The sequence below is a fragment of the Panthera tigris genome, chromosome E3, assembly GCF_018350195.1.
Source record: "Panthera tigris isolate Pti1 chromosome E3, P.tigris_Pti1_mat1.1, whole genome shotgun sequence".
NCBI lineage: Eukaryota > Metazoa > Chordata > Mammalia > Carnivora > Felidae > Panthera > Panthera tigris.
The window spans coordinates 6,276,113-6,301,719 of NC_056675.1; the positions used below are offsets into that span (position 1 = coordinate 6,276,113).

Below are 25,607 nucleotides of genomic sequence, written 5' to 3' on the forward strand. Positions count from 1 at the left end.
ACCCCGTGCCGCCCCCATCTCTTCTTCCCACATAAATCCATGCCCCTTACAGGCAGCTTCTCTAACCCAATGTGGGAGGTGGGAGGGTGGGGAGGGGGAAAGATGGAAAAGGGGAGAGTGAAGGCAATGAATTTTAGGGGAAAACTAATTAGCAACCTCTGCCTTCTGTCCTGAGACATTAAATACCCCAGAGCTTATCATTAAATGCACAATTCGTAACAGAAAAAAAAACTGGTGAAATGTGAGTAAGCTGTTACAGTTCCTGGTATTTAATTTCAATTTTCCTTTCCTACCACCAACCAAAAACGTCCCATAAATGTAATATCTTGGTTTAGAATCTTTTTCTTAGAGCAAAATTCATAAGAGATGACAAGTTTTCTATATAACGTCACTTTCGCTGCCCAAGGTTACACTGCAAATTTTTAAACGCTGCACACACAAAATTCTGCTAGGGTTTAACCCTACAAAGGAGTCAGCAATGTCTTAAAGTAACAGCTATGCTCTAGACCAGGGACTGGCTAACCATGGCCCGTAGGCCAAATTTTTGTAAAAAACAGGCCTTCTGCCGGTTTTTGTAAATAAAGTTTAAATGGAACACAGCCATGCTCATCTGTTTACTAAGTGTCTGTGGCTACAATGGCAGAACTGAATAGCTGTGACAGAGACCATATGGCCCACAAAGCATAAAATATTTACTATCTGGGCCTTTCAGAAGAAGGTTGCCAGCCCCTGCTCCAAATTTATAATAGTACTGACTGTATACACAGAATAACCTCAGTGGACAAGCTTCTCAAGGATTCATGAAGAAAAACGTATCCCCAAAATACCACCCTGGCTTTTGACTACTTATTCATTTATTTATATGGATGCTAAATACAAAAACAATTTGAAATTTACGCAATGCATATCCCCCGAACTTGAACCAGATGTCAGACACAGTCATTCCACAAGAACACCATGAAGCATTCCTCTCAAATTGCTATGTTGTAGTCTACTGAAAACCATTTGCAGACTACAAGTAGAAAATGATGGAAAATGTCCATGTGTCTCTCCGAGAGTCTGGGCATTCACAACACTCAGCTCGGCCTTGACTCAGAAAAACGTGTCATTGTCCGAGGGGAGAGTGGAAACTGCCTTTCGGAGGCCTTTACTTCCCAAAATGCCAGGCCCTTAGGGCTCTGAGAACTGGGATGGTTCCCAATTCACTCCACCCACAAACACGAACTGTGTGAATACGGGAAGCCCTTCTCCAAAACCACCCAAAGAAAGGACCCATCTCTGGGTCCATCGCCTCCCTCAAACATAAGGGGTCCTTGCCCAGGTCTTCATGCCAACTGAGGCTAAGACCTCTATTCTTCGGAGCCTCCTTTGGCCTCTACCCCAATCTATGTTATGATAATTTTGTCTTTGCAGTCCAAGACTCGTCATGCAGATCACTCTGGGCTCTATCTCTCCTTAATGTCTCCCACTCTGGGCCGGAAGCATAAGCTCCCTCCTTCTAAGACAGTCGTCTTTGCCTAATCACCTCCGCCCTCACCCGGATGTACAGATCCATCCTAGCTGGATCGCGAGGGACCCAAAGCCATACAGAATCCTTCTTCACTTGAAATTATCAAGGCCTGGGTTCAAATTGCAGCCCAGCTAGTCAGCAGATGGGTAGCATGGAGCACACTACCCAACCTCTCAGGGCCTCCAATTTCTCATCTGTACCACAGAGATAATACTTCCTACTTTTCAGGGTTACTGTGAGCGTCAGAACAGGCACGTGATAAAGACAGTTGCTGTTAGAATTAACTATCTTACTAACTACTACTAACATTACTACTCATCAAGGACTTACTGTTTATCTGACAATGTGACGGCAACTTTACTCATTTCAATCCACTAACTCTTGGTGTAGGTAGTATTTATCCCCAGTTTACAAACATGAAAACAGACATAGAGAGGCGAACTTGCTTAAGATAACAATACATGTATTGCATGGTGGGGGTCAGGACCCAATCCTAGTCATTGGAGTAGCTGAACCTCATTAGTCATGAATTCTGTATTTGTGAATTTGCCTACTTGTTAAAATTACCGGCGAGGGGTGGGGGGGGGGGGGGCGCGGGTTGGGTGGCTCAGTCAGTTAAGTGTCTGATTTCAGCTCAGGTCATGATCTTACAGTTCGGAGGTTCAAACCCCACATCAGGCTCTCTGCTGTCAGCTTGAATGCACTTTGGATCCTCTGTTCCCCTCTCTTTCTGCCCCTCCCCAGCTTGTGCTCTCTCTCCCTCTCTCTCTCTGAAAAATAAACAAACATTAAAAAAAAAAAAAAAGGTGAGGGGGAATGGAAGCTACACACTAAAAATATACGCCGTTACTCACTGTTCCTTCCTACTTCCAGAATTATAAGCAGCTTTGTTAATCTCGGAAATCCCTATATTCAGAAAACATTTCCCAAAATGAATTACGAATTAATCAAATTTAAAGCTGCCTTCAATCTGGCATTCTCAATACTGTCAAATTTCCTTTCCTCTCACTGCAAAGCCAACCTCCTCTCTGCTCTCAGCTCTAGCTCTAGCAATTAGGACAGAATGCAGACAGTCCTACCACCACAAAGATGTATTGTGTTTCGTCCCGGAAAACAAAGATTTCCCTGGAATTCACTCCCCCAAATTCAATAAAATACACCAAAGCAAATACCCTATAACAACATTAAATTATTACCCAAGTCACCAGAGCCCTACAGAAAAGGCACCCAAATTTTGAAGAGTTTTTGTCATTTTTTCCCTAAAATTCTCATGCAAAAAATCATTTTATGCCAAGCTAAGCACAATTTGACTTCTCTTCTCCTCATGTAAAGGACTACTCTTGAAGACATGGTCTTCATTTAAAACAAATTCTAAAATATATTGTCCTATATGTACACTCTGCTGTATGTATACTTCAATTAAATGGGGGTGCCTGGGTGGCTCAGTCAGTGGAGTCTCTGTTCAGGTTCAGGTCATGACATCACGGTTCATGAGTTTGAGCCCCATGTCAGGCTCCACGCTGACAGTGCAGAGCCTGCTTGGGATTCTCTCTCTCCCTCTCTCTCTGCCCTCCTCCACTCATGTTCCCTCCCTCTCTCTCAAAATAAACAAATACACTTAAAAAAAAAAAAAGCCAAGTATATAACCCTAGGTTAAATTGAGATAAGCCAATTTTTCAATTATGAAATGATTATAAATAATCTGCTGAAATGAAAGTTTTGCAGTCAAAATATTAAAGCTTTGATAGTCTTTCTACATTGTAACACATTAATGTGAATTTTCAAAAATAACAGATAACAAAAGTCAAATTGTGAGTTTCATTAGTAGCCCAATTGATATGCATGAGATGAAAAATAATTGAAGAAAGCTGTTTGAAATTACATATATCTCAAAATTACAGTCCAGTAGTTGTTACCTAAAAGTAACCTTAAATATTTCAGGACAGCAAATTAAAAATACTAGAACTACAAATCAGACCAAACTAAAATTCATCTAGAGGTTGAAAGTGAGCATAAGTTACATGGAAAGCTTGCAGGATCTCCCATCAGTTGTTGGAACCCCCATCTTCTGTGCACACAGACATCAATTAAATAAAATAGTGATGGAATAATAAATTACAATAATTTTTAAAATTCACAAATAATCCCTCTTATAACAACGAGTAGCTTTGTAGATCATAAAGAGAATATCTCCTATTAATTGAAAATGTTAAAACTTAACAGTTGAGGGCAATACTTATCAATTTTTAAATAACTCCACAACTCTTTTTTAAAAAAATTTTTTTTAGAGTTTATTTTTGAGAGAGAGAGAGAACGCAGGGGTGGGCAGAGAGAAAGGGAGACACAGAATCTGAAGCAGGCTCCAGGCTCCCAGCTTGTCAGCACAGAGCCCAACGCGGGGCTTGAACTCACAAACCGTGAGATAAAAACCTGAGCCGAAGTCGGATGCTTAACTGATTGGGCCACCCAGGCACCCCTCCACAACTCATTTTTAAAATACTTATAGCTCTGACTAAATTCCTGTCGTTTAAGTCACGTTAACCTCGGCAGCTGCACAGGACACTAACAGGTGAATGTGGAGAATACAAAAGGGAATTCAATTCAAATACCATCTGTTCTGCTGCGAGTTTCTGTAACACAGATGACCTCATGTTTGATTGGTAAGTGGGAATGACATCATTACAGCATGGAAGCGTCGCCGATTCATTTGTGAGTTTCCAAAGCAAAGAAGGGGAGGGAATGGAATTACGCAAAATCTCAGGCAAGCAAAAAAAAAAAAAAAAAAGCCCTCACCTAACTTGCCTTAGCAACAAGTTGTAGTTTAAGCAAGCTGCGAACGGGAGCCTGCACCCGGGCCTCACTCCCCAGAGGGGTGCGGCCACAGCCAGGCCAAGGTCTCACTCAGCTGGGCTGTGGCATTGGCTCCTGTCAACGCTCCCTGTGAGGACGGCGCCACTGGCTCCGAATTCGACTTGTGTTTGCATCGTCAGACACCCACTATCCATGCACCAATTCAAGCTTTGCTAGAATTTCCACTTTGCTATTTTTGTATACTTTTAGTATCCATTTTAGCAACCTCTGCCTCTGGTCCAGGTAATCAACTGAGGTACCAATTATGCTTTTGCTAGTAATTACTAAGCAGCATACATCTTGAGAGATCTGCCACAACCTTCCTTACTCGTCTTGTAAGACACTTTCTCTTGAGAGCGTGCGTGCGCATGCGCACACTTGCACGCCTAAGCGGGAGGAGGGACCGAGGGAGAGAGAAAAAGAGAATCTTAAGCAGGCAGCGCGAGCCCAATGCAGGAATCAATTCCATGACCATGAGATCCTGACCTGAGCCAAAATCAAGAGTCGGGCGCTTAACTGACTGAACCACCAAGACACTGTTTTTAGTGCATGTTTTGCAGGATACAAGATTTTTCATGAACATAAATATTCCATTATAGCACAAAAAGCTCACTTAAACTTCAGGACCTAAAAAGAAGATATTTTCTTAAAGATCTCAGCTTAGAGAAAGGACCGTCTCTTCATCAGTTTGCCAAAGCTGCCGTGACAAAAGTACCAGGTGCTGGGGGCTTCAACAACAGAAAATTTAGCTCACATTTCTGGAGACTGGAAATCCCAGATCAAGGTGCCTGCAGGGTCGCTTCCTTCTGAGGGCTGTGAAGGAGAATCTGTTGGACGCCTCTCTCCCGGCGTCTGGGGGTTTGCTGGCTCTCTCTCGTGTTCCTTGGATGACCGACACAACTCCTGATCTCTACCTTCATGCTCACATGGCATTCTCCCTTTGTGCTCGTCGCGTCCAAATTTCCCCATTTGATAAGGATACCAGTCATAATTAGATTAGGGGCCTACCTGACTCCCTTTCACCTTGCATCTGTGATGAACCTATTTCCAAATGGGAAGACACCTTTTTTTTTATGTTTCTTTTTTTTATTTTTGAGAGAGAGAGAGAGAGAGAGAGAGAGAGAGAGCGAGCGCGCACAAGCAGGGAAGGGGCAGACGGAGGAAAACCCAGAATCCGAAGCAGGCTCCAGGCTCTGAGCTGTCAGCACAAAGCCCGACGCGGGGCTCAAACTCAAACCGCGAGATCACGACCTGAGCTGAAGTTGGACGCTTACCTGAGCCACCCAGGTGCCCCAGAATTGGAAGCCACCTTTTGAGATACAGCGGGGACTGAGAACTTTAATATTATGAATTTTGGAGGGTCAAAATGCAACCTATAACAACCTGTATCTAATTCACAAACTGGAAAAATACTAAAAACCATCAGTATTTTCAGCGCCTGGTAACAGCAGATGAGGTAAATCGATCTGCTGAAAACAGTAAAAGCTGTGAGAATATGACAAGCATGTTCCTAAAAGCACCAAATAGCTAACAAGGTAGGGAGGATGTACTGAACCCTAATTCAAGTCAGTACTTGACCCAGAGAGAACCAAGAAGTCCGGCTGCATCTTGCCCTTCGGTTATTTGCTAAAAGGTTGCCCTTTTAGGACTTGGGGGATGAGCGCTGGAATCTGTTAACTGCCAAGGATGGGGTCCTGGTGAACAGTATCTAAGTTTGGGCCGGCCCTCAAAAGACAGCAGGCTGGGAGTAAGAATTCTGAGCAGCCCAGGTTTGTATTAGCTGGATGGCCAAGAAAATCTCAAGCCTTGATTCTGGACTACTAGTGACAACTTTCAAATACAAATGTCTAGTGCCCTTGAACTATGGGGTAAACCGCTGGCCAAGCTCCAGGTGGTCACTTGCGGGCTACAGACAGGTGAGATACAAATAGCACTGCAAAGGTTATGAACACAGAACTGAGACACTGAAACCACAACCCACAGAAAGCCATTTGGAACGCACACCCTGAGTCCAACCAGGTCAACGCCTGCTAAAACAAATACATCAACATTCACCATAGGATTTAAACAAGACGCAGAGCCTCATAGCGTAACATTCAAAATGTTGAGGATGTAATCCAAAATTAGTCAGCATACAAAGAACGAGGAATTGCCACTCACATGGGGGAAAAGATACACCATGCAAACACTAATGATAAGAAAGCTGGAGTGGCTCCATTAATCTTGGACAAAGTGGACTTCAGAACAAAGAAAACCATGGGGGATAAAGAAGGACATTCCATGAGGAAAAGATGGTTAATTTGCCAACAAGGCAGAACAGTCCTAAATGTGTATGCATCTGACACCAGAGCTTCAAGACACATCGAGTAAAACCTGACAGAAGTGAAAAGAAAAATAGAAAAATCCAAAATTACAGCTGGAGACTTCAGCACTTCTCCCAGTAATCGACAGAACTGACAGACAGAAGGTCAGCAAGGACACAAGAGGACTGAACACCCTCCACTAACTGTATCGAGCAGACATTCATCGAGCACTCCACACAACCACAGCAGTGTCACCTTCTTTTCAACACACATGGAACATTCATTAAAAAAATCTTAACAAATGTAAAAGAATTGAAATTGTAGAATTAGGTTCTCTGATCATAACAGAATTAAACTACAAAGCAATACATAAGGTAACAGGAAAACCTCCAAACACATGAATAGTAAACACCACACTTATAAATAATTCATGGGTGAAAGGGAACATCTCAAGGGAGGGGATAAAAAAATATTTAGAACGGAAAGAAAAAATTTTAATTAATGCATCAAAATCTGTGGAATCCAGCTGAAGCAGTACTTAAAAGGAAATTTAGAAATTATTTCTCGGGACACCTGGGTGGCTCAGTCGGTTGAGTGTCCAACTTTGGCTCAGGTCACGATCTTGCAGTTTATGAGTTCGAGCCCCGCATCGGGCTCTGTGCTGACAGATCAGAGCCTGGCGCCTGCTTCGGATTCTATGTCTCCCTCTCTCTGCCTCTTCCCCACTCATGCTCTGTCTCTCTCTGTCTCTCAAAAATGAATAAACATTAAAAAAAAAATTTAAATTATTTCTCTATTTTTCTAATGTAAAGGGCACAGTGGAGTCATAGCTGAAAATTAAAATTTAGTTACTTTCTGGGGCTTGATATCCCATACTGTAAAAGTGGGCAGAGGACCCACCAGTAGGTAATCACATTAAGATTAAGAAATCAGGGGTGCCTGGTGGCTCAATCGGTTAAGTGACCGGCTCTTGATCTCACCTCAGGGAATGATTTCACAGTTTTTGAGTTCTTTGAGTTCGAGCCCCACATCGGGTTCTGCGATGACAGCACGGAGTCTGCTTGGGGTTCAGTTTTCTCTCCCTCTCTGCCCCTACTCCACTTGTGCTCTCTCTCAAAATAAATAAACTTTAAAAAAAAAACTTTAAAAAATTAAAAAAAATCAATACCTACTAACTCTAATTTAAACTGCATTTTTACAATTTCTCAAAAGTCATTAAGAAGAACAGTAACAGAATATTGAAAGTATCTTTTGTTGAGTACATCAATGTCCAAAGAGTATCCCAACCAATTTGGCTTAATATTTTCAACACACGCCATTTAAAAGGCTATGTTTCCAATCAAACTAAATAAAATACAGTAAAAGTAATAGAAAAAGATGGCACAGGAATTCTGAAAAAAAAAAATCTCCATTAGCTAGCTTCTTGTGATAAAACATAAAAAAATTCACATCTTTAAATAACCAGAGGTCTTGATCATTACCCATAAAACGTTACATACGAAATTTTTATTAGAAAAGTTGCAAATGGGGGCACCTGGGTGGCCCAGTCGGTTAAGTGGTTTAAGTGTCCAACTCTTGATTTTGGCTCAGGTCATGATCTCATGGTTTGTGAATTCAAGCCCCACATCAGACTCCGTGCTGACAACATGCAGCCTGTTTGGGATTCTCTCTCTCTCTCTCTCTCTCTCTGCCCCTCCCCTGCACGCGTGCAGGAGCTCGCTCTCAAAATAAATAAAACATTAAAAAAATAAAATATAACAGATAATTGCCTTATTTTTAGTAAAGAAATGGAGGTTGGGAAAAGGAAACTATAATATTTTAATTCCAAAAGAATACCTTATGGACATTACAAAAAGCAGTTGTATTAGAAGGACATCTATGAACATGCTAACCAAAGAAAGAGGCAGAGAGATCATAAAACACAGTATGCCAGGTGGTCTTACAATGTAAAGGGAATAATTCTTAGAACTCTGACATTTTATGACTGGGCCTATAACACAGAACACTCCACTTCCTTGTTTTCATCACTAACTGATGCATATTTCTGTCCCATGTCACCACACATCAGCCCCCTATTCACAAATACTCTGCCTGGAGCTATATGGAACAAAGGACAGCAACAGAAAATGACACAGTGCACCTAGAAAGTGCACTGAACAGGGGCGCCTGGGTGGCTCAGTCGGTTAAGCATCTGACTTCAGCTCAGGTCATGATCTCACGGTTCCTGGGTTCGAGCCCGTGTCGGGCTCTGTGCTGACAGCTGGGAGCCTGGAACCTGCTTCGGATTCTGTGTCTCCCTTTCGCTCTCTCTGCCCCTCCCCCGCTGGCACCCTGTCTCTCTCTCCCAAAAACAAACACTAAAAAAATTAAAAAAAAAAAAGTGTACTGAACACTAATAAGCTTTGTGACTGATTAAAATTGGACAGATTCATGTCTGTACCATATCTGGTCAAGAGAAACTGCAGATAAACTTAACTGCATAATACAGTTTTCCATCCAGCCATGTATTAGGGATTTTCAACCCTTTGAACATCTTCCCTGTCCATTAAGATTATAAGGTCCTTTGAGCAGTTTACTCTACCTCCTTCATTTAAAATAACATTTAAGGAGCGCCTGGGTGGCTCAGTTGGTTAAGCATCCGACTTCGGCTCAGGTCACGATCTCACAGTTCGTGGGCTAGAACTCTAGGGCTCTATGCTGACAGCTCAGAGCCTAGAGCCTGCTTCAGATTCTGTGTCTCCCTGTCTCTTTGCCCTCCCCCACTCAGGCTCTTTCTCTTTCTCTCTCTCTCTCTCAAAAATAATTAAATATTACAAAAAATTAAAATAACATTTAAGAATTGCTTTGGCCAAGCCCTGTGCCACTGGAGAAATAGAGGTGATTGAGTCTCCGCCTCTCATCTTTGGCAGCAGCAAAGACATGTATAATGTGAAAAAGGTTGTGCAGACACAGAGGGAGGTCATTCTACATGTACGAGGACATGTTGGAGAGGCTGATACATTCAGGGACAAGGGTGTGCTTCTATGGGATGTTGGTTTAGGAGGCAGAGAAAGGGCTGGGCCATACTAGAAAAGGTCTCACCAGCAACTGCTCAAGAATTTGGACTTTACCCTGTGGGCAATGAGGAGCCAAACAGGATCAGACTGGCTTTTTTAGGAAGCTATAAACTCTGGTACTGGAGTAGAAAATGAGAAGGAATGGATGGGAAGAGGCAGGAAGCGGGAAGACTGACCCATCTGGAGGCTGTTTAAATAGTCTAGGGAGATCTTATTTCGATTTCCTCCCCCTGCAGCAGCTAGTGCACAGTAACCTTATGCATAGTAAAACAAACAAACAAACAAACAAACAAACAAAAACAATGTTGGACTGAACTAACTCAAGAAGGAAAATACCTAAGTTGCTTACAACGTGCTTTTCTGTTTCCTGAGACAATTCCTTCCTCAAGACGGGGTGGGGGGAGGGGAGGAAGAAGCCACAACATCATCATATACACTCATAACCAATGCCTTTCACACCATCCTAATATACAGCTAAGATCCTTAAGAATCTGGGTTCTCACAGATTTTCCTTGTCTTCATTTTATCACATTTTCACTCATCTCAAAACATTAGTGGAAAGAGTTTCGAAAAAACCTGCTAAGCAAATACCCTGGCCAGCGCATGCCACATACACATTTCAAATAACGAAACCAAGGAAGGGGGTCAATATATAGGTAGTGCCAGTTTGGGATATGCACTGATTTATCCATCAAGATATAAATCTTCAATGGATACTCCCAATAACTGTTCCAGAAGCTGAATGTAATCAATCGTAAAGATGTGGTAGACGATTTAAAATAAGATAGCATCTAGTCAATGCAATCCCTATCAAAATTCCATCTGGTTTTGGTGGGGTTTTTTTTTTTTGCATAAATTGACAAGCTGATCCTAAAATTTGCATGGAAATTCAATGGACCCAGAAGCCAAAACAATCTTGAAAAAAAAAAAAAAAAAGAACAAAGTTGGAGATTCACACTTACCAATTTCAAAACTCACAACCAAGCTATGATAACCAAGCTGATGTGGGACTGATGTAAGGCTGAACATACATAGGTCAATGGAAGAGAACTGGAAGTCCACAAATAAATCCTTACATTTATGTCACCTGGTTGTGGACAAGAGTGCCAACATAAGTTAACGAGAGAATAGTCTTTTCGACAGATGGTGCCGAGACAACTGGATATCCACATGCAAAAGAATGAAGCTGGAGCCTAACCTCATACTGTACATAATAATTAATTCAAAGTAGATAATCCAAAGTTAATGTAAGAGTTAAAACTATAAAACTCTCTTGGGGTGCCTGGGTGGCTTAGTAGGTTGAGCATCAGACTCTTGATTTTGGCTCAGGTCATGATCTCATGGTTCATGGGATCGAGCCCTGTGTTGGGTGGGCTCTGTGCTGACAGCTCAGAGCCTACTGGGGATTCTCCCTCTTCCTTGCTCTCTGCCCCTCCCCCACTTGGCACATGCTCGTGCACCCTCTCTCACAATAAACATGAAAAAAACTCTATAGAACTCTTACAGAAAGAGAATAGGACTGAATCTTTACAATCTTGGGTTTGGCAATGGTTGCTTATTAGATATGATGCCAAAAGTGTAAGTGACAAAAGAAGTAATACATGAATTGTATTTGATCAAAATTAAAAAGTTTTGTCTTTCAGAAGAGACTATCAAGTAAAAAGACAATCCACAGAATACTTCAAAACTATTGGAAAATGTCTGATAAGGGACTTGTATATGGAGTATATTTAAAAAGCCTCTCTTATCTATGTAGATATAAATAGATGTTAAGAGGGATGCGTGGGGGGCTCAGTTAATGATCCAACTCTTGATTTCGGCTCAAATCATGATCTCACGGCTTTGTGAGTTTGAGCACTACATCAGGCTCTGTGCTGGCAGAGTGGAGCCTGCTTGGGATATTCATTCTCTCTCTCTCTCTCTCTCTCTCTCTCTCTCTCTCTCTCTCTCTCTCCCCCCCCCCCTTCCCCACTCATGTTGTCTCTCTCAAAATAAATAAACTAAAAAAAAATAAAAATAAAAAATAGATGTAAAGATATCTATTTATAGCTAAAGGGGATTAAGAGGTATGAACTTCCAGCTATAAATAAGTCACAGACATGAAAAGTACAGGAGAGAATATAGTCAATAATATTGTAATAATGCTGTTTGGTGACAGATGGGGACTTTACTTATTGTGGTGAGCACTGAATAACATACAGAATTATTGACTCAATATGCTGTACACTGGAAGCTAATATAACATTGATTACTTCAATAAAAATGTTTTTAAAACTCCTAAAAATCAGTAATAAAAAGACAACCAATTTCAAAATGGGCAAAGGATTTGAAGACTTTTCTCAAAAGGAAATATACAAATGGTCAGTAAGTACATGAAAAGATGCTCAACATCAGTAGCCATTAGAGAAATATAGATCAAAACCACAGACACTAACTACTTCACACCCATTAGGATAGCTAAAATAAAAATGACAATACCAAGTACTGGTGAAAATGTGGAGAAATCAGAACACTTAAGCTTTACCGGTGGGACTGTAAAACGTTTCAGCCACTTGGGAAAATAGTTTGGCAGTTCATCAAAATGCTGAACACAGAGTAGCATATGACCCAGCAATTCCCCCACTTAGGTATATTCCCAAGAGACCTGAAAACATGTAGGTCTACATAAAAACGTGTGCATGAATTTTTATCACCAGCATTACTTACAATAGCCCAAAAGTGAAACAAATCAAATGCCCACCAAGTGATGAATGAACTAAGAAAATACGGTATACACACACAGTGGAATATTACTCTGTTATTCAACAATAAAAAGGAATGGGTGATCTTGAAAACTTCCCTAAAGTGAAAGAAAAAATGACATATTGTATGACTCCATCGTTATGAAATGTCCAAAACAGACAATGCCCATACAGACAGAAAGCGGATTAGTGATTACAGGGGCTGGGGAGAGGGGATATGGGGAGTGACTGCCGGTGGGTACAGAGTTCTTTTTAGGCCATGAAAATGCTCGTGCTCACTTCCGCAGCACATATACTAAAACTGGAATGATACACAGAAGATTAGCACGGCCCCTGCACAAGGATGACACACACCTATGAAGGTTTCTACATTGTTTTCTTGCCATTTGCAATGACATGGATGGAACTAGAGAGTATAATGCTAAGTAAGTGAAATAAGTCAGTCAGAGAGAGACAAATACCATAGGATTTCACTCATACGTGGAATTTAAGAAACAAAACAAATGAGCAAAGGGGGGAGAAAAGAGAGAGACAAACCAAGAAAGACCCTTAACTATTTATTGAGTACTGATGGCTACCAGAGGGGAGGCGGGTGGGGGGACGAGTGAAACAGGGGATCGGGATTAAGGAGTGAGCACCAGGTGATTAAAATTAAAACTTAAAGGTTGGGGGGGCCCTGGGTGGCTCAGTCGGTTGAGTGTCTAACTCTTGATTTTGGCCCAGGTCATGACCCCAGTATCATGGGAACGAGCCCACAATGAGGATCATGTTGAACAAGGAGACTGCTTAAGATTCTTTCTCTCCCTCTGCCCTCTCCCCTACTTGCAAACTCTCTCCTTCCGTCTGCAAAGAAAAAGAAAGAAAGAAAGAAAGAAAGAAAGAAAGAAAGAAAGAAAGAAAGAAAGAAAGAGGAAAAAAAAACTTCAAAAAATTGGTCTAAAACAAGACATGGTGATGGTTACGCACCACTATGAATATAATAAAAGCCCCTGAATTGTATACTTTTAAAGGCACATGAATTATATCTCAATAAAGCTGTTACACATGTATATATTTTTAAGACAGTACCCACCTGTGGTTTATCAACTAGATCGGCATCTGCATCAATGGCTTATTTTTTGTTCTATTACCAATAAGCTTAAAAATTATTTAGAAAAATACTAAACCAGAAAATCATCACAAAGGTGGGATGGACAGCATAGAGATAGGACTCTATGAAGATTTTTCACCTTAAATACCACCAACATGTTATTCTCTTTCTAAACATATGCAATTAAGATCTATCTTAAAATTGTCGGGTTAATCTCTTCGGCGTGAACAGTCTGTTTTTACGAAGTCCAGAGCTATTCAGGCATGTGGGCTAAGGAAAAGTACATGGTGAAAACGTGGGCTGTAACAACTGAACCAGAATGGTTTCCGAGGGACTGAAACAAACGATGCTTGAAACTAAACGAGTCTCTGCCTTGTATTTTTAACAATCAGTCCTGGGTCATTATTAACAACTAAGTTTATAAATACTTGTGAAAATTAATGAAGGGAAATCCCACGAAAGTGGATTCAGGATGCCAGAAGAGGAGGCTAGAGGGACACCACTCAATGTCAATTACAGACCGTTAACAGAAGAATCTTTGACAGGAAAGAATCATGGATTCCAGGCCCCAACACTGAAATATGCATTGCATCTCCTACAAGAAATGGACCATCCCAGCAACTCGGCCCATGAGAAATCATCACCCTGAACTCCTGCCTTTCTCCACTGGACTTCCTCTCAACTTCCTCCTTCTTCTCCATAAAATAACCTTCTTGTCCTTTGTTGGACTGGCCTATGGCTTTATTGTAGCTTGTTTGTCCTGAAATGCAATTCTCTGTTATTACCAAATAAACCTATTTTTGCTGGTAAAACAACTTTTATTTTTAAGGTTAACGTACTCAAACGTTCACTTAAAATACACCGAGGTTAACAAGCCAGATAGCAGGAAATCTGTGAATTTGGTGCCGGAAAGATGTTGCACTTCATCTAGTAAGAAAGAGAGCAACCAGCACCTCAATTTAAAAATGCAGTGACAGGGCACCTGGGTGGTTCAGTCAGTTAAGCCTTGGACTCTTGATTTTGGCTCAGGTCATGATCTCACGGATCATGAGTTCGAGCCCCAAGTAGGGCTTTGTGCTGACAGCACAGAGCCTGGCTGGGATTCTCCCTCTCTCTCTGCCCCTCCTCTGCTCACGTTCTCTTGGACTCCCTCAAAATAAAAAATAAAAATTAAATAAAACTAAATAAATAAAAATACAGTTCCAAATTCTGAGCCAAACATTATAGAAATATATATATATATATATATATATATATATATATATATATATATATATATCTCCAGCCTTCTTGGGGAATGCATGAAAAGAAGCACATTTATCTTAATAAGTTTTAGATCTTTGTTAGAAGACAATTATTAGCTCCCACTAATAGTTTATAAGTTAATACGGGACACATTCTATCAATGATCAAACAGACCAAACTCAAAGATTAGACAAGGAAGACTGCACGATGTGGACTGAAGGAGAGAAGAAATGTAGATAGACTCTGTGAAGCAACAAGAATATTCAGAATCAAAGACAGACACAAGATAATACTCATCAAATTTCAAATCAAATCCAAGAAACTATGGCTAGAGATAAATCTGGCAGGCCAAAGAAATCTTTACTTAGTAAAGTGATTTTAAGTTTATTTATTTATTTTGAGAGCAGAAAGTTCAAGCAGAGGAGAGGCAGAGAGAGAGAGAGAGACAGAGAGACAGAGACAGAGAGACAGAGAGAGAGAGAGGGAGAGAGAATCCCAAGCTGGCTCCACACTGCCAACACAGAGCCAGATGCGGGGCTTGAACTCACAAATCATGAGATCATGACCCGAGCTGAAGTCGGACGCTTAATGAACTGAGCCACCCAGGCACCCCAGTAAAGTGATTTTGAGACTAAAAAAAATAATTATGGGGCACCTGGGTGGCTCAGTTGGTTAAGCATCCGACTTCAACTTGGGTCATGATCTCACGGTTTGTGAGTTTGAGCCCTGAGTTCAGCTTTGTGCTGACAGCTCAGAGCTTGGAGCCTGCTTCAGATTGTGTCTCCCTCTCTCTCTGCCCCTCCCCGGCTCACGCTCTGTCTCTCTCTCTCTCTCAAAATTAAACATCAAAAAAAAATTTTTTTTAAGCAATTAGATGAAGAGGTAACCAAATTTTAACTGCACTCTAATTTTTCTGCCATTTATTTTCATGTTAGAACTCAGTTCAATCTTCTGAAAAGTTACCAATGAACCTGATTCTTAACGAGCAATGCTACTATTGCGTCCTAAAGAAATTGGGGGCGGGGGGAGGGGCAGTCATGGTAACAATGTTCCAGCAATGTTAACATGCCATTTCCACTAACTTAAATAGTGGGATACTATGTTCCTGGCTCATACTTGTGCAGAGGTTTAAACATGCAAATAAATACACTACAGGAGGGGCGCCTGGGTGGCTCAGTGGGCTGGGCATCTGACTTTGGCTCAGGTCATGATCTCGAGGTTTGTGACTTGAGCCCCAGAGCAGGCTCTGTGCTGACAGCTCAGAGCCTGGATCCTGCTTCAGATTCTGTGTCTCCCTCTCTATCTGCCCCTCCCCCACTCACACTCTGTCTCTCTCTCAAAAATAAATAATATTTAATATTTAAAAAAATTTTTAAATACACTACAGGAGACATGCACAATTAAATTTCAAGCTGAAACGCAATAGGTATATTAATTGTATGACGTGCAATCAATTTTTGCATTAGAAGTGTGAACTCCACATCTGAAGATCCAAACATTTTAATTTTACATCAGAGGAAAATAATATATACAAAAATATACAGTAACTTCGTTTTTCTTAATTTGCATTCCCATGTCTAGACAAGCTTAAAAGACTATTTTAATATGATACTGGAGAGGGTGGGGAAATAAAAATACATATATTATGGTGTGGATTTGAAATAAAAAAGATAAAGAACCATAAGTTGGCTCCTTTTATAGGAGCATACTAGGATTATGAATTTTGATACCATTTAAATCTATACTCTGCACAAAATACAGGCAAAATATGATTTTCTATAAACAGAAACTTGCAATTTTTATATCTTATTCTAAAATGTCACTAACATTTTAATGGAGTCATCTCAATATTTTTCTGTTCTTTAGGGGCACCTTGGTGACTCAGTCTGTTCAGCATCCGACTTCAGCTCAGGTCACGATCTCACAGTTGGTGGGTTCGAGCCCCATGTCAGGCTCTGTGCTGACAGCTCAGGGCCTGGAGCCTGCTTCGGATTCTGTGTCTCCCTCTCTCTCTGGCCTTCCCCCACTCATACTGTCTCTCTCTGTCTCTCAAAAGAATGAATAAATGTTAAAAAAAAATAAAAATAAATAATATTTTTCTGTTATTTGTACATAGTACTAACATCCCATACATTTGTCTCTTAGGAGTTCTGAAAGAGAATTTATCTACTGTAGCCAAATCAATATTATAACAAAGGCATGCTGTATGGCGGTGGCGGGGGGTGGAGTGGGGATAAATTTCTGGATTCACTGATTAAAGAAAACAAGGACTAGGGAGTAAACGGTCTGGTAGAAATTCACTGAGAGCAGAGACTATGTGCTGGTCTGATGTGCAGGTGCGATACTTACAAACAAAAGTGGGCAGGGGGCAGTGATGGAAAAATTAAAACTACAGATGGCAGCTATCTTCTAGCAGAATCTACACAAACCTGGAAGTTCTCACAGCAGAGTCACAGCATTCTGCAAAATTAAGTAAACACTGAGAAGTGTATTTGTATTATCTGGAGTCACCAAAGGAACTAAAGATGGAAACTCGGGGGCGCGGACAAAGGAAGGAAAAGGTATTGTCAATTTTTCAACCTAATCTCTTCGGTACTACTTTACCATTTTATTTATTACCAAATGCAGGTATTCAATTTTTAACACCAAAAATTTTAATTAAGGATGAAAGAAAATGACATCGTTTGATCTCCTTATACACACAGTAGATCTGTTTCTAATCTGAAAAACATTCGAAAACAGTGTTCATACGATCCCATGACAATAGAACATAATAACAATGATAGTAAGAAATGTTGATACAGGCACAGAACAAAATCTGTAGGCTCATTTTTTTTTAATTAAAAAAAATTTTTTAACATTTATTTATTGCTGAGAGACAGAGAGACAGAACACAAGCAGGGGAGGGGCAGAGAGAGAGGGAGACACAGAACCTGAAGCATTCTCCAGCTCTGAGCTGTCAGCAGAGAGCCTGAGGCAGGGCTTGAACCCACAAACCGTGAGATCATGACTTGAACTGAAGTCGTATGCTTAACGGACTGAGCCACCCTGGGCGCTCCTGTAGGCTCACATTTCAAACTCCTATACCAAATTATCTTATGGGTTAATGGGGCGGGAGCAGGGGGTAGGGGAACAGCAAGTAACTTTCACTTTCTATACCAAGTAATACTGTAACTTTAAAATTGAATATACCCTGGGGTGCCTGGGTGGCTCAGTTGGTTAAGCATCCGACTTCAACTCGGGACATGATCTCATAGTTCATGAGTTCGAGCCCTGTGTCGGGCTCCGTGCTGACAGCTCAGAGCCTGGAGCGTGTTTCGGATTCTGTGTCTCCCTCTCTCTCTGCCCCTTCCCTGCTCATGCTCTGTCTCTCTCTCTTTAAAATAAACATTAAAAAAATAAAAATATTCTATAAAATTGAATATATATTACTTTTGTCAGGGATCCTAAAGATAAAGAATATAAACTAAAACACATACGCCTAGAAAAGTAACTGAGAAACAAAATCAGAGTAAAAGATTAATAGCAGTATTTCTGAGAGAAAGAAAGAATGGGCAGGTTATTTTTTCCCTTCATGTTTTTCTGGGTTTTGCCCCAAATATCATACAAACCAGCTATATTCCTTTATAATGGAGAACTTGTATTTTTTACAAACGATTTTTAAGAATATACTCAGATGAGAATCTTCTAGTATAGGCATGTTGACCCACCACTTCCTTACAAGTATCCAGCTTTATGGAATATCAACATATAAATATTTCGTCAATTCTAAGGCCTACATATTAACATCTCTGAAATCAAGATGCATCTTACAATCAGCCAGTGACAGTTGGGATACAGTTGTCATTGCCTGGATGCGTGTGGCGATCAAAAGTACCAGCACTAGGGGTGCCTGGGTGGCTCAGTGGGTTGAACGCCCCACTCTTTTTTTTTTTTAATTTTTTAAAATATTTATCTATTTTTGAAGAAAAGAGAGACAGGATGTGAGTGGGGGAGGAGCAGAGAGCAAGGGAGACACAGAATCCAAAGCAGGCTCCAGGCTCTGAGCTGTCAGCACAGAGCCCGATGCAGGGCTCGAACCCACAAACTGTGAGATCATGACCTGAGCCGAAGTCAGACGCTTAACTGACTGAGCCTCCCAGGGGCCCCAAGCATCCCGCTCTTGATTTCAGCTCAGGTCATGATCTCCTGGTTCGTGGAATCAAGCCCAGTGATGGGCTCCTTGCTGGGTGTGGAGCCAGCTTGGGGTTCTCTCTCTCCCTGTCTCTCTGCCCCTCTCTCGCTCATACATGTGCTAAATAAATATTTTAAAAAATTAAAACATTAAAAAAAAAGCACCAGTAGTAAAACTTAGACAACAGGGTAAACACAGAACTATCATATGACCCAGCAATTACACTCCTGGGTATATACCCAAAGGAATTGTTAGCGGGGGCTCAAATACATACTTGTACACCCATGTTCACTGGAGCGTTATTCACAATAGCCAGAAGGTGGAAAGAGCCCAGGTATCTATCAACTGATTAACGGATTAACGAATTACAGCATACCCGTGCAATGAAGTGGTATTCAGTCATACCATGGAAGGAAACTCTGACACACAGACATGAATGAACCTTGAACATTATGCTAAGTTGAAAGAAGCCAGACACAAAAAGACAAAATACTATATGATTTCACTATTTTTTTAAGTCCACTTATTTTGAGAGCGCATGAGTGCACATATGCACGAGCAGGGAAGGGACAGAGAGAGAGGGAGAGAGAATTGCAGGCAGGATCTGCACCGTCAGCACGGAGCCCAATGTGGGGCTCGATCCCAGGAACCACGAAATCACGACCTGAGCCGAAACCAAGAGACAGACGCTTAACCGACTGAGCCGCGCAGGTGCCCCTGTATGATCCCACTTTTACGAAATATCTACACCAGGCAAATGCATTGAGGAAGTAAATGAGAGGTTACCACGAAGCTGAGAAAAGTGGAGATGAGCAGTTATGACTTCATGGTCACAGAGCTTCTGTTTAGTATGATTGAAAAAAAAAGTTTGTAAATACACAGTGGTGACATTATGAATGTAGCTAATGCCACTGAATTGTATACTTAAAAATGGTTAAAATGGTAAATTGTTAGATATTTTTACCACAATTTGTAAAAATTACTAATGTAACACACCAAAACCCACTGGATGGGTAAACTGTATGAAATGTGAGTTGTATCTCAATAAAGTGGTTTTTAAAACTTGGGGAGCTAAGAATAGCCCATCCTTCTGAAAAAGTGTCAGTGTCAACACTATGGCACAGCACGTGGAAATATACAAATATCGGTGATTCTGTGCCAAACGGTTGAGGAGAGATGGACACTGAATATGAAGATACCTTAGGAATTCTTTCATCTCTCCTGCTTTTTCTTTTTAATTATAACGCACAAGAACACTACACGATAAAAATCTATATTTCAGTGAGCTACCTGTTCAAGACTGTAAAATAAAAATGTCAGATCATAAGAAAGCCACGTCACTGTTTGACTCTCAGCATTTTGCTCATCGAGGGGCACCTGTAACGGCGCGTCTCGCAATCAGTGTGCACACGCCACTCACAGCGCCATGTACATATGGGCCCGCGTGCACACACACACGGGCCCTTTCCCTAAGCAACCTGTGAAATCAAACACACATTTGCATTCCCAAACAGTAATTTCTGAAAATAAAAAAGCACCAGGAAGAATATGTGAAATGAATACCATTTGGCCAAATTCCGTGTTGGCTGTTGCAAGCACTCAAAGAAGGCACTGGCTTCACATGGAGGTATGACACAGCAGAAATCTAATACAGATATAATGTCTATTACTCATTTGGAGCCATGACTCAGAGTATTTTAAAAATACATATGGAAACCAGAGTCTTTTCATAACTAGACTACAAACGAGAAACTCGTGCCAAGACGTGACAAACACAAATCTTAAAAAGCTTCACAGATTTGAATCTCCCATTTAAAACACAAACTATTTTATCAATGCTTTGATGTAATCCTGAAATTGCAGGAGCCACAGAGTTTAAAAGCCCAGGAACATTTTTCTGGTTTTGATGATGCTAATCACCTGTCCAATTAATGGTCAATGATCACTGCAGGACATATACAAGTTCAGGGGAAACCCACGTATTGATGGAGGTGATAATCGGGGTCTCTTGTTGCACATAAAAAGCAATCTGCAGCGGATACACCTGGACGCAACTTTTCAGCTGGAAGAAAAGTACTGCAAACTTTCCATTTTTACAATAACTTAATCATTTGGGTCACTATAGAAGTGACGGATGCTCATCAGAAATCAGCGTAAACAATAAAAGCGCGCCATAATCTCACCACCTAGCTCTGACTTCCATTCCTGTTGTCACGTGGAGCCTTTCCGTGCATGTCGGAGAGCGAGCGATGAAGTGCCCAAGGGCCCAGCTCTGGGCCGGACTTACAGATTCAAGTCTGACCTCTTCTGCTCACTGGCCGAGTGACCATGGGCCAACTAGGCAACAGTTCTGTGCCTGTCTGTCAAGTAGGAATAACAGAAGCTCCTTCATCAAGTTTTTAAATATAACGATCCCACACATACAGTTTTGCTACCTGCTTTTTCGCTTAATAAAAAAAAGCGTGAACCAGTTTCCATGTCATTAAATACCCTTTATGTTTAAGGGCCACAGTGCATTCCATTACACAGTTGTTCCACAATGTACTCTGACCCTCAGAGCCAGGCATTTAACCATTCCCAGTATGTCTGCTATTCCAACAGGCCTTTACACGAGACCAGGAACGGCTGGGAGGTAGACGTCCTAAATCTCAGGGACAGAGACCCTATGCACACACAGACCAGGCCATTAGCCTAGGAGATGGCCTTTGTGCCTCCCGGCCACCTGAGCCACCTTAGGCTTCTCACCTTTGGTGCCCAGCCTCCTGGCCATTCGTGAGTCCCCAAGAGTCTTGCAATAAATTCTCTTATGCTTAAATTAGCCAAAGTCCGTTTCTGTTACTTGTCACCAAAGCACTTTCCTGATACACACGATAACATTCTCTCCCATAATATTCCATTACACACACACAAATAATGACGCCACCAACCAACCTCTCCAAGTCAGCTGTGTCCCAGGAAGGAGTAGGTAAAACCAGACAGCTCTAGTGCAAAGCACCGAAGTTCTCTGAAAGATAGACATTTTTATCCCAGTGAAAATTCTGCTCTGACAGTCTTCATGCACTTATAGGCCTGGGATGCTACAATTAATTACACAGAGTATATAATCTATAAAAAGACCAATCCAATCTTTCTCAGAGGAAAAAAAAATCAAATTGCAAATACTACTATTACTACTAATAACTAGTAATATTTATATACTGTTGTAAATACCTTACCTGCTAGTCATTTAATCGTGGCAATAAATTTGTAAGCACTATTGTTATCCCCATGTTATACACAAGGAAAGTGAGGCATCAGAGAAACTGAGTAACTTGCCCGAGGTCACACAGCTACTCAGGATTTGAACCCAGGCAATCCAGCTTCAAAACCTATGTTTTCAACCACCATATATACTGCTTCTTGATTTTTGTCTCATAACGACAGATTTTTTAATTATGATCACATATTACATCTTCATTATTATGTGTCAGAGTTGGATGTAAATGGCAAAGGGAGATTTCCCACATAGATGAATTCCAGTAAGTACTTCATCTTCTACCGTGGCTTCTCCTGCTAAGACTATGTATGATCCCAGTACCTAAAACAATCTATGGGGCGTCTGGGTGGCTCAGTCGGTTAAGCGTCCGACTTCAGCTCAGGTCATGATCTCACGGTTCGTGGGTTCAAGCCCTGCATCAGGCTCTGTGCTGACAGCTCGGAGCCTGGAGCCTGCTTCAGATTCTGTGTCTCCCTCTCTCTCCGCCCCTCCCCCAATCGCATTCTGTCTCCCTCTCTCTCAAAAATAAATAAAAAACATTTAAAAAAATAAAAATAAACAAAACAACCTATCATTCCCCTTCCTCCCTGAACAAATGCCAAGTGCTGTTCCGTTTCTAAGCCTTCCCTCAAGCGGTTTCCATTATTTAAAACACCCTCCGAACCCAACACCCACCTGCGTATTCCCATCCAGGAACGAAATGGCAATCTCAAATGCCACAATCCCCACACACCTCCCTCAAGCCTATCCAGATGGAATGAATCCGCCTGCCCCCATAGTTCTGTGATTCTGTTTACCTCCAGTAGAGCATGCATTACAATCTGCTAGTTTTTTCTCCCCATCCATCCCTTCCCAATGTAAGGTTCTAGAAAGCAGAGACTACATCTGATAAATTCTCTTCTTTTACTTGGTACCCTCCACCATACAGAAAAAAGTTATCGCAAGAAGTAGTTGCTCCATTAATGATGACTGAGCTTAAGGGAAGCAGGCTGTGGAAATCTATCGAGAGAGACTATCCCAAAGAAGCAAAAGGGAAAATATCAAAGATCTAGAAAAATTTAGCTTATCATTAAGCTACTCTAAATCCCTGTGAATAGAAATCTCAACACCTATCATTAAGAGACACTATCATTTGTGGAATTTTAACATGTATCTCAATAGGTCCTTTTATGGTCTGAATGTGCACACTGTGGGAAACGAACAAGGAAATTTTTTGGAAAACTATTTAAAACATTTGGTAAATACTGGGAACACAAGGTCATATGAACCACAAAGAAAAAGTCGAAACTCTGGCCACCACCATAGTAAGCAGTGAGGGTTATAACTGCAGGCAAACCAGACAGGTGGTCAGCTCTCACTTTAAGAAACCCATTGCCGGGGTGCCAGGGTGGCTCAGTCGGTTGAGCATCCGACTCTTGATTGTGGCTCAGGTCATGGGATCGAGCCCCACGTCGGGCTCTGCGCTGACAGCATGGACTGCTTGGGCCTCTCTCTCTCTCCCTCTTTCACTCTGTCCCACTCTCTCTCTGCCCCTACCCAGCTCATGCTCTCTTTCTCAAAATAGAATCCCATTGCCTTCTGTATCTCTTATCTTCCTTCTTTGGTTTTCCTCAAGTCATTTATGGATTAAATCAAAGCTAAGAAGCTCTTTACATTTTCTGAATTACTGCTCATTCCTACAGTGAAGATGAAATATTCCCTTTGAGTTTTTCCCATATTGGAAAAGTAAATGTGGAAAATGGCAGGAAGAAATCCAAATAATTGTAATTATTAACCAAATGGAACTAACGTACTATTACCGTTGATTCTATGATAAGTTTTGGGGAAAAGAAGATTCCTGCATCAACAAAGACAACTCCCTGCCCACACCACCTGTGGATCAAACAGAGAAGGAGCCCTCCTGTGCCATCTGTAGGAAGGGGTAGAAATGAAATCCACCCTTACCACCTGACACATGAAGTCCTCTGCCACCATGAGGAACCCTCGCCAGAAGGAGCATCTGAAAGAATGCATTCTTTTCAGAAAACTAAAGCCTCACTTTTATTATTTTTTGTAAAGATATTCCTCTTAAGCAAACTCTACACCCAAAGTGGGGCTCAAACTTACAACCCCAAGATCAAGAGTTGCAATAAACTTGTAAGTTTACTGCTCTACTGACTGAGCCAGCCAGGCACCCATCACCTCTCACCCCCAAAATAAAACCCACCTTGAGGTCTTTCTGATTGGACTTGGTTGATTCCTTCTGATTCATACTCATTAGGAGTTCCTGGAAATCCCTTGCATATAAGACAACTAAAAACAGGAAAACAACTATCTTCAAACTCAGAGAAAGTTGCATACACATGACCTCCAACAGTTTCCACCGGAGATGATCTTTCTGTTCGATTTGCGAGATTGCCTGTGCCAAATAGCATACAGTTATAGGAAGCAAGCAATATTAAGCTGGTCCCAGCCTTTCCAAAGCCAATTCCAAAGTGGCACCAAATGGTATTCCCAGAGAAAAGAGGTTACCCTTAATGAAATCGCACTTGTTCTTTTGAGTATTAGTAACAACACCGGGGTAGTGAGACACATGATTGTCCACCTCAACAGCAAATTTATTTGCACTTATCTACACCTGGCCCAGAAAATATGTGACAAATATCCCGAAAGAGTGAAAAGGAGGAAAATTGAGGTTGTCACTCTAATTTGCCTATCTGAGAACACTTTCAAAATTGTTCTTAAAAAAAAAAAAAAGGATTCATAATAGACATGTCTAAACTCACTTAAAAAAGTTTTAAGAAAATCCCATGAAAATGTGTGAAAGGCACTAACAACAGAGCTAATCAAACCACAGTGAAAGTCAAACCCTGCTCACAACCTAAAGAACACTCGGCCATTGTTGCTGTGTGGAGTCTCAACAGCTGGTCCATACCAGGCATTCCCTGTTACACCCTTGCACTCAAGACTTTCAATTTGTTTTTTAATATAACTTATTGTCAAATTGGCTTACATACAACACCCAGCGCTCATCCCAACAAGGACTTTCAATCTTTAAAAGATGAATAGGATCTCTCATCTTGAAAAGAAGCATTCTTTTAATAAAGAATAACAACACCAGGATGCTTGGGTGGCTCCGTTGGTTAAGCATCAACCTCCTGATTTCAGCTCAGGTCATGAACTCACAGTTGGTGAGTTCGAGCCCCGTATCGGGCTCTGCACTGACAGCACGGAGCCTACTTGGGATTCTCTGTCTCCCTCTTTTTCTGTCCCTCCTCCCCACCTCAATAAATAAATAAGTGAACATTAAAAAGGGGGAGGGTTCCTGGGTGGGTCAGTGGGTTAAGCATCTGACTCTTGATCTCGATTCAGGTTCATGATCTCATGGTTCGTGAGGTCTAGC

The 25,607-nt window shown here is 41.3% G+C and overlaps 1 protein-coding gene and 1 non-coding gene across 6 annotated transcripts in view; one reads left to right on the forward strand and one right to left on the reverse strand.

Annotated features, from left to right (window-relative positions):
• Positions 1 to 25,607, reverse strand: part of SMURF1 (SMAD specific E3 ubiquitin protein ligase 1) — a 106,527-nt gene that overhangs the window by 53,787 nt on the left and 27,133 nt on the right. For 3 of the 5 annotated variants that reach the window (XM_042970843.1, XM_042970842.1, XM_042970841.1), the window contains exons 1-2: positions 24,432 to 25,330; positions 21,901 to 21,973 (exon numbers count right to left, since the gene is read on the reverse strand). The exons of the other annotated variants lie outside the window; for them this stretch is intronic. In XM_042970843.1, the coding sequence (XP_042826777.1) occupies positions 21,901 to 21,973; positions 24,432 to 24,569 (211 nt within the window). In that variant the 5' untranslated portion in view covers positions 24,570 to 25,330. Of the gene's footprint in view, positions 1 to 21,900; positions 21,974 to 24,431; positions 25,331 to 25,607 lie in introns of those variants that run through there. 5 annotated transcript variants of the gene reach the window in all.
• LOC122234778 lies at positions 12,732 to 12,838 on the forward strand. Its single transcript, XR_006212732.1, has one exon. It is a non-coding gene; the product is annotated as a U6 spliceosomal RNA (small nuclear RNA).